Here is an 11,987-nt window from a genome sequence, read left to right on the forward strand (position 1 = left end):
ACAATTGTTTCCATAACACGTTTACACCTGTTACCTCTTTCACTTTTTCTTTCTCACTTCTGTGTTTTTGTGTCTCCTCTGTGTGAATGATTCGGTCAATTCGTGCAACAGAGTTTATAGGTTACTTTTTTTTCTTCTTCCTATTTCTTCACTTAATTCCTGCCGTTTTGTTTGCTGTCGCTATTGTTTTTAATGGTTAGTTTGCTAGTTGCTTAGCACGCATACAATAATGGCGCAGTGTGCTCTTTAAAATGGGGGTCTACAAATAAAGTGTACTTATTTATTGTTTTTTCCTCCTTCTTGTTCAGTAAAGGAAATCGGAGTGGTTTTTTGTACACAAAGAAGAGCGCAGTTTTTTACTGTAAGAGCTGTGTGCTTGTTGTTGAGTCTGTCTGGTTTGTGGCGCGCGTGTTTGCTGCTGCTGCTGCTGAGGTGTGTTCCGATCGAGTAAGACTTTTGCCCTTTTCCTTAAGCATTGAAATAATTTTCATAAAATAGATAACTTCAATCGCGTATTCATGCAACTAACATGCTTTTTTGTTTCCTTTAAATGAACGCATCTGCCCACACTGTGGTATACAAAGGGTGAGTGTGTGCTAGCTTTGCTTTACTCCAATTGATTAATCGTTTTATGTGCGCGCGCGTGTGTGAATGTGTTCTTTTTTGCTGGCTTTTTCCCCCGTTTAATTGGATTGCAGCCTTTTTTTAACTTTGAAAAGATGCATCTTAGCTCTCTTTCTTGCAAGTGCCACACTTAAAGGCTCACAACTCTTAACAGTTGCATTTGCGCTGAGCTTTGCTGCTTTTACTTCTCCCAACGCTGCTCTTCAAACACATACCTCCCCTCTTCCACCCTCCCGATGTACAATCGCGCGTGTCGCGTGTTTCCCCTTTTTGTTCCCACCCATCCCAAATAAATCAAACAAAAAACATCGCCCACTCTCTCACCCAAAACACAATTAGAGAAAAATTAAACAAGCTCGAGCTCATCGAGGGTTGCGCAGCAGCAGAGGTGCAGCAGCGGAAGGTGCTACCACAAAATAAAGCGCTGCTGCGTAGTAGGATGGAGCTCTTGCTTTTACCTTTTTTTCTCTCGCCAAACAACTCACCCGGGCCCACGATGGAGGACTATCTACAGGACCTGTCCCGCAACGCACCGTGGAGGGGGGTTAAAGTTGGGATCAAATATATCACAGTTGGATCCAGAACTAGGCAGCGAGGACTCCGCGTACGTCCTCGCTGCTTCTGTTCAAAATGGGTGTTGTGCCGGAATAGCTGCTGCTCATCCAAGGGGGGTGGGGGTGTGTATGGGCTGTTGATGGACAACTAAGTCATCTCCAGCATCACCACCACCACCCGCCAGCCAGGAGAGTCTCTGTTCCGCACTGTTTCGGTTTTCACTAACACATTGTCGTTTCTTGGCCCCCCGTTTCTCTCTCTCTCTATCTCTTCCTTAAACGAGGGGGGGCAAACGATCTCGGGGTTGGATTTTGCGTGCTGAAGAAAAGCACGAGCCACCCATCATCAACCCCGTTTCAGGGGGAGGGAGGACAATATACGCTTTGCGATTTTTTTTTCAACAAGTATTTAAATAACAGTTACGCTTTTAGTACATCATCGTATATGCTACGGGGAGCTAGCTGCTGCTGCTGTGTTATAATAATAGAGCTTTTTTGTATGTAGTTTTTAGGCGACATGTCGCGCTAAAGTCGTTTGTTTCGTTTTTAATTGTTGATGAGCTCCAGTGCACTCGCCTTTGAATGCCGTTTTGCCGCTAGGGCAAACGTACCTAACTAGTCCTTCACTAACTCTTTTATTCCCTATCCTCCTGTAGACTCTCTTTCTCCTTCTAATCTCTTTTCTCTTTCTATCCTTTTACTCATTACGCGCACACACACAAACACACACGCACACTTATTCGGTGTTAAGAAGATATTATAAAGCAATCGAAAGCAAATTCATTGATGATTTACAAACACTGGGCGTACAGTAATAGTAATAGAAGAAACAAACAAACAAAAAACACTATGATGATTGGTTATGAAGAATTAAGCGTAAAAATATGCATGCACACACACACGAAACTCTTGCAGAATCGATCCCGTGTGCCTTTGGGGTCCATCATACGCGATCACTACCACCGATCACCGCCGATCGTGTAAAGGACGTGAACGTTTTGTGGAAAGAATGTTGTTTACATACCAAAAGGCGTGTTCGGCAGCGGGAGGAGAACAACGCGGAACCGAACTAAGAACCGAAACCCATCGTTCTTCCGTCTTCTGAACCAGAGAGTGGTGGTGTTCGTGTATTGGAGAGAGAGAGGTGGTTGGGTTTTATTTTGTTGCCACTTTTGCCTCTAGCGAAAGTGAGACGTGGGTAGTAGTTAGGCGGGCGGCTTTTGTAAATTAGCGTTCAGCGTGTAAGCGCACTGTGTGTTAAGGATGTCCGTGTTGTGTAGCAACCGAGAGACCAAAGGTGTCCCATGGAGCCATCGCACCGCTACACACTGCAGGGGGGGGGGGGGAGGCGGGGGCGATTTGGCTATTTTGCATGTCGTCACGCTCTGCTGTATAACGGCGGGAAGTGGCAATTACTGTTGCTTCTGCCCCGTAAAGCTGAAGGTGGTCGGTATCTGATGCTGCGTGAACTGATATCCTGCGGGCGGAAAAAACCACAAAGAAATCAATGGGAATTAGTACATAACAGCGACGGATCTTCCTACGGGGGCATATCTCACTTACCACCGCTCTTTTCTATCTCTTTCGAACGCTTCGTTTCCTTTTTCTGGTTTGCCAGCACGAGCACCTCTTGCAGGTTCTTTCGCTCGGATGCGTTCAAATTTCTGGTAAGCATCGTATACCAGGTCGGATCCGTGTTGGGGAGATCTGCGGAAGGATAAAGCAAATTCATTACCCTATTGCCTCACAAAGCATAGCGCCTTCGAGCAAGGGCAACTTACTGTTCATAACGTCCTGGAACAGAATGTACTCATCGACCGCGTTCGGGTTTTCCTCATCGTCCAGCGGCGTTGTGTAGCTTTCCAGCGCTGTTTCATCGATTTCATCCGCATCGTCATCATCATCGTCATCGTCGTCCTCGTCTTCGTCCGAATCGGCATCCTATAGTCATACAAAAAAGAGAACCCGTTTTCCATGAAACTTCCCTCTAAAACATGACAATAGTCCTGCTTCCTTCTTCGCACGCACCTGAATCGAGGCAGAAATTTCAAACCCGGCCTCGGCCCCCCGTTCCTGCACCATCTTCTGCATGTTCTTCAAGTACGGGCTCATCTCATCCACATCGTCCTCGTCGCTCGACAGCCCATCCTCGAGGTCTTCGCTTTCGTCCTCGCTCTCCTCCTCCTCGCCCTCGGAGGCGCGGGCAGCATAGGCACGCTTCAGGCCGTCGAAAATCATCAGCATCGTGGGAATGATTTTGTCCGGCAGCTCGCTCAGCACGGTCGGTTTGCGTTCGCCCAGCGACAGCAACGTGCACAGCCCGATAATGCACAGCTTACGATCGTGAATGCTGCAAAGTGTTGGGTGCAAAATGAGACGTTAGAGTTTGGTATAAAAGTAGAAGAATTATGATGGCAAAAAAGGACCCTTACCCAAGGAAACAATCGTAATCGTGCAGCCACTGTCGGATGAAGTGAGCCGTAATCGAAGAATCGGGCACCGGAATCGGGATCTTTTCCAAAATGTCTAACAACAGGGAAGGATTGTAGTAGATCGCTGCAATAACCACCTGTGTAAGACAATGAAAAGAAGTTCATTATTGAATAGTTTATATGACAAAAGTTTGAGATAATTCCAACCAACCTGTAAGCACATCGTTCGCAACTCGGACGTTTTCACCTCCCTCGTCAGTCGCATCAGTGCCAGCTCCACGAAGCTCGGTATGAAATCGTCAATGTGTCCCTTGCACTGTAGGATAATGACTTCTAGCAATTTGGCTGCACTACACTCCGACTCCTCCGTGGCGTTGCTGGTGAGGACCTGTTTTTTTTAAAGGGAAAGTTGTACCATTTGTCATCTCCCTCGTCTGTATCCAACAATTTGCATAAACACGCGGAAAACTGCACTCTTACCGACTTGCACATGTTGTACATCGCGATCACGTGGTTCTGGTTCGACAGGAAAGCGGGCGTATCGACGGTAATGTAGTTGTGCAGTGCTGGCATCATGTCGACAAAGTATTCCGCTCCATTCTTCTGGAAAAGCTGTGGAAATAGAGCAACAAAATCAATTATTTTTTTCGGAATCATGATCACTGTCCAAAACTCCCCATTTTACCTCATAAATGATTTCCAACAGCTTCCACATGTCCGGCGAGATGCTCTTGGACGTCAGATCGCACACCAGCCCGAACGCTTCCTCGTAAAACTCGAACACGTTCTGCTGCAGCACGTGCCCGATCACCTGCAGCACGATCGGGTGGAGGGCGGCCAGCACCTGCGGATGCTCCTCCATCACCGCCAGCAGCGTCTCCATCGTGCTCAGCAGTCCCATCGCGGTAATCGCCTTCTCGTCCCCGGTGTCGTCCGACTCGAGCACCTGGCTGAACGTGGTGGCCAGATGCTGACAGATGTCGAGCGCTATCGGCGGCAGCTGGTCCGAGTAGGTGCAGACGATCTTCTGCAGCACCGAGGTGAGCTCCTCGTTCTCCGTCTCGCGGATGATGCGCAGCAGCTCCATCGTGATGTCCTTGATCTGGCTCTCCAGGAACGGGGCCGCTTCCTCCTGCGAGATCAGGAACATCTGCATCGACATGGCCGCCTCCACCTTCACCGGCAGATCCTTGTCCGTGAGCAGCGCGTTGCTCAGGTAGCGCATGATCTGCTCCAGCACCTGCGGGTTCTTCAGCTTGATGTCGCTAAAGTAGTGCATCACCCAGCAGGCCCGCGCCCGCAGATGCCCGTGCGGGCTGGCAAACTCCGGAAAGACGTACTGCATCAGCAGCTGCTCGACCTGCTCCTTGAAAATCTTCTTCCGCAGCAGCACCTCCGCCAGCGAGCCGACCATATGCAGCGCACCGTCCTTCTCCTTGTGGTCCAGCCCGGGCGTGTTGATGATTTGCATAATGATCTGCATCACCTGCGTGAGGATGCCCTTCCGCGTCTTGCAGCAGTTGTGCAGCAGCGTTTCCGCCGACTGTACCGGCGACACGAAATCATCGAACACGTCGAACTTCTTGCGAATGTACTCGATCGGGTCGCTCTCCCACAGCTCCTCGTCCGCGTCCGTGTACGACATCAGCGGGAAGATGACGTCCCGTATGATTTCCATAATGTGCGGCTTCAGCATCTTCCACGAGAACGCGTGCGACACCGCCGTCTTGATGTAGTCGAGCGTGTTGGTCATGACGCGCGGCGACACGTAGATCTTGTTCCGGTACTGGTCCAGTATCTTCAGCAGCACCATCAGCAGCCCGCTGGTGAACGTCTGCAGGAACCAGGTGGAGAACTCTTTGTACTCCTTCGAGATGACGTTGCCCGGGCTGCCGTACCGCTCGAACATGCGCAGTATGATGTGCGAGGCCCACTTCTTCGTCTTCCACGCGGGCAGCTGCGGCCGCTCCTCCTCCTCCATGTGGGCCGAGTCGGGCGCGGGGCGCTCCAGTATCTGGCGGCAGATTTCCATCCAGCACGCGAACACCTCCTTCGTGATGACCTCCAGCGGCAGCGAGTACTGCGTGAGCGCGTAGAAAATCTTCAGTATCTGCTTCTGCAGCAGCACGCTCTGCTCGGAGGGCTCGTTGATCACGCTCATCATGATCGTGTAGATCTGGGGCAGCAGCAGATTCATCGCCTCGGTCAGCGGGCCCCGCTCGGCCGACTTCTTGTACTCGTAGTGCTTCACCAGCTGGTACATGCACAGCAGCGCACCGTGCCACGCGTTCGGGTCGCTGTTCTGCAGGCACAGGCTCACCTTGTCCACCACCTGCGTCCACCGGCCCGGAAAGTCGTTCTTGATGATGTGGCTCAGGCAGAAGCACAGCTGCACCTTGATCACCTCCGCCGGCACGTGCACGATCGCCTCCACGATCGTGTCCCGGATCATGGCCCGGTCCTGCTCGTGGATCGCGAACGGGATCGGATTGCCGCCCTCCGCCTCCCGGTCCTGCCAGCTGCTGTTGATCAGGTTCTTCATGTAGATCGCACCCGCCAGCCGGACCGGAATCTCCAGCTCATTCTGCATGATCACCTGCATTAGGGTGGGCAGGAAGCCGATGATCTTGTGTACCTGTGTGTGTGTGTGTGTGTGTCATTTCGCACATGCGCGCATGGGAGAAGAAAGAAAGAAATAAACCGCAACATGAGTCAACATGCTAATTTCAGCAACCGCCGGCACGCTGATAGTGGAATAAGCATATACACCCGCCGGCGGGGCGTGATCGAAATTTGAAATTTATAATGCGTTCCCCTTCCACATCCCTTCAACTCTCCGATCGATGTTTAGTGTGTGTAAAGGAACCACGTGAGTGGATCGGATCATAAAAATCGACATCCGGTGGGATGTCATTGTATCACATTTTCCCGGTGCTTCTACCGTTACCGTACCCATCTTCGCCACGCAATCGGATAGCAGATTCAACGTAACAGCGGGTGCTACAATTTATGTTTAACAGCCCGCTTTTATGCAAATGAAATCGACCCACCGCTCTCGCTTGCTTCCGAAATGGTGGAAATTTATTTTCGGGCAATGTTTACACTACCTTGGGGCCCCTGTGATAATGCACATCATCCCCTCCCCATAGCAACCGCCGATGGGCTGAAACTTGAAACCAACCGAAAACGCTACAGAGTCAAGGCAATGCTGACCCATTTTCGGGTGAAGTAAGCGCAGGCAAACGGTGTTTTTTCCACAAGGTCGATGATTTCAGTTTTACTACTCCTTAATTCACCAAAAGATCAATTAAATTAATCAAAACTATCTTGCGCGATTTAATTGCTTCTGCTCTAGGAATCATTCCAAAAGGGCAGTTATTCTGATCCGAGCGAATGAATCATGCTGGAATTTGTGTTGTGTGTGTGTCTGTGTGTGATTCGCATTCTCACGGGACAGACGAGAGCTGTGGAGCGCTACTCATTGTTCTATCGCGGTGTTCACGCGGACGATCTAATTAATTCAATCCATCTGCTGAACGTACAATACCGTACAATTCGTCAAGAAATACAAGTTCTAGCTGGCCAAATTCATCACCTTTCCTCTACAATGTATTGGAGCTCGAAAACGGTGGAATTATTTTACCCCAAGCCCGTTGTAATGGCAACATCCAGTTCCGTGCTATGGGGCGAGGTTTAAGTGTTTGGTCAATGAATTCGTTCTTGCATCCACAGGTAGGCCGGCAAGGTCTCGATGCCCTTGCCCGGTGGGTGGGAATGATGTGCCGGGGCGGAGCGCCGATACTTCTACAAACACACCTTCCATCCCTTCGCTCTCAGTGAGTCAGTTGTGCACGACACCGGGAGGAGACCCTTTTGCTGTGTGCCCCGTGTTTCAAGGGTAATCCTTGATAATACATTATTGTGCAATTTGTTTACAGCAAGGACAACGAACTTCGCTTCCATCGGAGCTCATGTTCGCGTTTGCTGGCGATGCTGAAATGATTCCTCGGGGTAATTGCCACTGGAACGGGCGCTCCAGTGTCTCTCGCATGTAAATATTTTCCACCACACTCAATGCGGCCTTCTCACCCTATCCCACACACGCCGGCCGACCGCCCTTCACCCTGGTCCACGTCGCCGCACACCGCACGCGTCACACCGATGGGTGTGAGTGTGTGTGTGCGCTCATCCGACGAATTTTCCAGATCCCTCACCACAGCCGGGCCGGGGCACACGGGGGTGTCGCGTGGCGTGTGCATGCTCTGTTCCGCCGGAAGATTGTTTTGGGGGTAGGGGGGGGGGGAGCATTATTATCACCTGATTCAGCTGCTCCTCGGCCTGCAATCGCTGTGCTGGGTCGATGGTGGCACGAAGCAGCTCGCTTATCTTGACGGTATCCATGTTGTTCGGGGCGGATATTACACGGGAGGGATGCAGCAGCACGGATGAACTAAGGAGCCGCTTCCGCAAAAATCACACGCGCACGCACACACTCCAAATTACGGCAGCAAATGCACCGGCAAAGACACTTTCTTTCGCTAGCGTGACGACAGCTGCGGTTGGCGAGTCGCAGCCGATGCGCCGAATTATACGTATTTCCCGGCCGGTAAAAAGAAATTGCGAATAGCAGCACGAAATGGAAATCACCGCAAATTGCAGACACGCGGTTTTAGCGCCGATCGTCGGTATGTCAAACGCAGGGTTTTAACGAAGGTGTCACGAGATTTAACGAAACACGGGCTGGTGGTTTGCTTGACAGGAAAGCGGGGTTAAGCAATTTTCTTGCATCGGTTGTGTTTTTGAAGAGCGTGAAATTCCTGAAATCGAAAAGTAAGCAATGAATTGATTCAATAGAACTCATTTTGGTGTTTTTCAAGCTGTACAAGTTCCTAGTTGCGTTTAAAAATGTCGTATTATAAAATGTGTTAATATAAATTTACTTCAGGTAAGCCATTAGAATGTAACATTGAGATAAAACACACTAAAATGTAATCTTTGCATAACAATAACAAGAATTTTGCTGAGCTAAACATGTCAAGTCCCTCATTGCTACGGAGGAACGGTTCCGATAAGAATGTAATCATTTCCAGAGCTTAAACCAGCTTCGGCACCTAACCAAATTCTCACCGGGTCACTCTAATTTTATTTGTACGTGCCGTAAATGGGGAAGTGCTGGTTCTTGCCAGACACTCTGTCGTCTGATCTAACCACTTCCCGCCAAAACATTTATTCGTTTTCTTTCCTAAACCTTTATAGCAAACAAACAAACATTGTAGCGTCTCTTACTCCGTAGCATAACTTAAAAACACAAAGGAATTTTATTTACAAACACACAACAATACAACACGACAGATTAAAAAAAAAAACGACCGCAAAGCCCAACAGTTTACAAACTGCCAACCGTCGAACACGCGTGCTCCCCGTTCCCGATGCACGCCGCGTACCCTATCAGGTGTGGTATAACATTTTGCTCATACATTCCACCGAACAGATGCGACCATGGTCCGTACGCGAACAGTGCCACATCGTCGCCACCGTGCGTTTCGTACTTCATCGGCACCACCTTCGGAAATTGGAAGTCTCGGTCCTTTATCATCGACTCGGTAATGTTGGGCCGCTGGCCCTTCGGGCCCGGCACCGGTCCGCCCGGTCCGTTCGCGTACGCTAGCGTCGTGTACGGTTTCCTATCCCCGTCGCTGATCTGGCTGTTCAGGCCAAGAATATCGTTCCCACGTGTCGCGTACCCCGACAGTGTCATCGTGTGCGAATGGTCCGCCGTCACGACGAGCAGCGTATCGTCCTGCGTGGTGAGCTGCCGCGCTACCTGCACCGCCTCCGACAGCTGTACCGTCTCGTCGAGCGATTTACGTGCCTTGGTGAAGTGATGGGCCAGATCGATTTTGCCACCCTCCACAAACAGCACGTAGCCCTCGGGGTACTTCTCCAGCGTTCGTATTGCGGCGTACGTCAGATCGCCCAACGTTGGATCCAAGTCGGGGCGGGCATCGAGATGAAACTTCAGATGGTCCGCCGCGAACAGGCCGAGCAAGTAGTCCACCTCGGTAAAGTTGAGCGCCATCAGCTCCTGCCGGTTCGACACGTACCGTGCCGTGCCGAGCGGTTTACCATAGTACCACTGGGAAATCAGATTAGCACCATCCATTCGCTGTCCGCGGATACCTTCCTCGTCTTTCATCGTACGCGGCAGGAACTTGCGACGACCACCACCAAGGATAACGCGAAATTGTTTGCCCGTGTCGCCGTAAATCAGCTGCGTGGCGATATCGGGACATTGAGCCGGATCGCCACCCGATCGCACAATATCGGCATCACATTCCCAGTCACGGTTGGAGGTATGGGCGTAGGCGCCGGCAGGGCTGGCGTGCGTTACACGGGTGGTGGTAACGATTCCGGTTGCTTTGCCCGCTGCCTGAGCCCAGGCCATGATCGATTCGACCTGGTTGCGCGGATCATTGCTAGCGGCACAGTTACCGTAGTTGACGGCAGCCGTTACACCGAGCGTTGCATAGTTGGCCTTGACGCCGCACAGATAAGCCGTCGAGGTGCAGGCAGAATCGGCTACCTGTTTATCCACACAGTAGGTCTAGAAAGAGAACGAAAACCGACGATCAAATCATGATCCAGTCAGGTTGGTGGCGATCAACGTTTAATTTTCCCCATATTGTCACGTTCAATCGACGTGATTTTGTTGATTTATGTAAGCAAAAGTGTTGTAAATGATAATGCACTGTTGCAGTTACAATCGCCGCCCCCGTATCGCCCACATCAACCGCGCACCAGCTTACCTTCACCAGACCAACGTCGGGAAACTCTTCGAACGACAGCTGGCTTTCCTCGCCCGTATGACCTTGCTGCTGCCCGAGATACATACGGCTGGCCGCGAGCGTCGGTATCGACATACCGTCACCGAGGAAGAAGACCACATTTTTAGCGATATTACGGTTCGGTTGTCGCATCAGGTGCTCCTTCAGCTTCAGCTGCGCCCCAATGTTCCAGTACTGAGCGGTCTTCTCGTACTCCCCGGCCGACACGAGTCGCTTTTGCCGATGGTGCGTTTCATTGCCGGTCTCTTCCGGGGTGGAACGTTCCTCGGCAACGGTTGCTGCCGGTGGCGGATGAACTGCAATAAGCAAACACCGAACATGATCGTTTACTATCGATTGCCTGGGTGGATCACTTCGCCTTCTTCTAATGTGTGTAACAGCCCATGCGTGTGCGGGCTGCGTCTGCCCCGTAAATTGCTCCGTAATGCTAATGGAGACGGACCCGCCGCTCATACATACCACTTTCACTTTCGGTCACATTCGCGCTCGCCGCTGCTCTTGGCTGTAGGTGCAGAGAATCTGCCGCACCGAGAAGTTCCAGTGCGTTAGGATGTTGGGGTCGGTGTACGGACACGATCACAATGACTAGCACCAGTACGGTACGCGAACACACAAAACACTCGATCATAGTGGAGCAGAACAGAATGGTGGCCTTGGTGAGGATGGCTTAGCGATAGCAAGTGAGATCAATTGAATTTTCTAAGGATTTAGATCCTGTTTTTATAAGAACTATTTACAACACTCAATGGCGATCACCACCTGCAGCTTGGCTGCAAAAAAAACGCGTGCTCGACGGTTAGCTTCACCGGTACGAATTACGCTACCCCCAGTGATCGGCTACCTGTGGCTGATGCGCCCATCTGCTTCTCAGTCAGCTTCCGTAATGATATGGAGTCAGTCAGTTAAAAGGCACGTATATATAGAGCGTGGTGGTGGTGAGTGTTACATTTTAAAGGACCCGATTTGCTTTGTACGGCATCATCGGTAAGCCAAGAGGGAACTCTATGCTCGTGCCAGCATGGTTAGTGAATTTAAAGCAGTTTTCTACGGTACAATTGCAGCATTATGCAACTATTTTTTGTGTAAGTTTTTCTCGTCCAAGGTTTATTGGGCAATTAAGATAAAATGCGAATGAATTTTGTACCATCTGCCTAATGCATATTAGCAGCTGTGCTTTACCTTTGTTTTGAGATTATACTTAGGAATTTGTATTTTTTTTATTTATACATATTGAAATCTGTTAAAACATGATGTTTTAAGCGATGTCTACACCGTTCAGAAATTTAATTATGAAAAGATCGTGAAATGAATAAAACCGATCTGAACGAAAGGTTAACGAAATATTTAAAATGTTGTCCAAGTCTACCTTCGTTGAGCCCAGTGTGACACGGTTTGACAGCTGTCAGTTGTGGGGCATAAATTGTTTGTTTTGAAATCGAGCATGTTCGTGGTTCTTGGAGCAACGATTGTGCGAAAGTAGAAATAAATGTGAATTATTCCATTTCGTGAATTAAAAGCACTGCTACAGGTAT

At 50.1% G+C, this 11,987-nt stretch overlaps 3 protein-coding genes across 4 annotated transcripts in view; 1 reads left to right on the forward strand and 2 right to left on the reverse strand.

Moving 5' to 3' along the window:
- Positions 1-134: 134 nt before the first annotated feature.
- Positions 135-8,308, reverse strand: LOC121591603 (importin-7). Its single transcript, XM_041912314.1, has 9 exons — positions 7,928-8,308; positions 4,296-6,245; positions 4,091-4,222; positions 3,822-3,998; positions 3,611-3,747; positions 3,207-3,528; positions 2,960-3,119; positions 2,742-2,885; positions 135-2,655 (listed from the first exon to the last, which is right to left on the reverse strand). The coding sequence occupies exons 1-9, from the start codon at positions 8,009-8,011 to the stop codon at positions 2,591-2,593; spliced, it is 3,171 nt and encodes a 1,056-aa protein (XP_041768248.1). The 5' UTR covers positions 8,012-8,308; the 3' UTR covers positions 135-2,590.
- A 124-nt stretch (positions 8,309-8,432) lies between these two features.
- LOC121591459 (ribonuclease P protein subunit p25-like protein) overlaps positions 8,433-11,987 on the forward strand; it is a 32,285-nt gene continuing 28,730 nt past the window's right edge. The window contains exon 1 of one of the 2 annotated variants that reach the window (XM_041911967.1): positions 8,433-8,555. The gene's annotated coding sequence lies outside the window, so the exon portion shown is untranslated. Of the gene's footprint in view, positions 8,556-11,782; positions 11,984-11,987 lie in introns of those variants that run through there. The other variant, XM_041911965.1, reaches the window with a different exon arrangement.
- Positions 8,906-11,320, reverse strand: LOC121591458 (membrane-bound alkaline phosphatase-like). The gene is made up of 3 exons (XM_041911964.1): positions 10,915-11,320; positions 10,417-10,751; positions 8,906-10,214 (listed from the first exon to the last, which is right to left on the reverse strand). Exons 1-3 carry the CDS (start codon positions 11,081-11,083, stop codon positions 8,997-8,999), a joined length of 1,722 nt encoding a protein of 573 aa, XP_041767898.1. The 5' UTR covers positions 11,084-11,320; the 3' UTR covers positions 8,906-8,996.

This window comes from Anopheles merus, chromosome 2L (assembly GCF_017562075.2).
Source record: "Anopheles merus strain MAF chromosome 2L, AmerM5.1, whole genome shotgun sequence".
NCBI classification, from domain to species: Eukaryota; Metazoa; Arthropoda; class Insecta; order Diptera; family Culicidae; genus Anopheles; species Anopheles merus.

What these genes read in the sequence shown, in the direction of transcription:
- LOC121591603 (XM_041912314.1), bottom strand. Translation starts at nt 8,011, where the DNA reads ATGGATACCGTCAAGATAAGCGAGCTGCTTCGTGCCACCATCGACCCA. An exon ending in TGTTGGAAATCATTTATGAG is followed by an intron (nt 4,223 to 4,295) that starts GTAAAATGGGGA and finishes CTATTTCCACAG; the next exon opens with CTTTTCCAGAAGAATGGAGC. An exon ending in TGTACAACATGTGCAAGTCG is followed by an intron (nt 3,999 to 4,090) that starts GTAAGAGTGCAG and finishes TAAAAAAAACAG; the next exon opens with GTCCTCACCAGCAACGCCAC.
- LOC121591458 (XM_041911964.1), bottom strand. Translation starts at nt 11,083, where the DNA reads ATGATCGAGTGTTTTGTGTGTTCGCGTACCGTACTGGTGCTAGTCATT. An exon ending in TGTGACCGAAAGTGAAAGTG is followed by an intron (nt 10,752 to 10,914) that starts GTATGTATGAGC and finishes TGCTTATTGCAG; the next exon opens with TTCATCCGCCACCGGCAGCA. An exon ending in CCGACGTTGGTCTGGTGAAG is followed by an intron (nt 10,215 to 10,416) that starts GTAAGCTGGTGC and finishes TTCTCTTTCTAG; the next exon opens with ACCTACTGTGTGGATAAACA.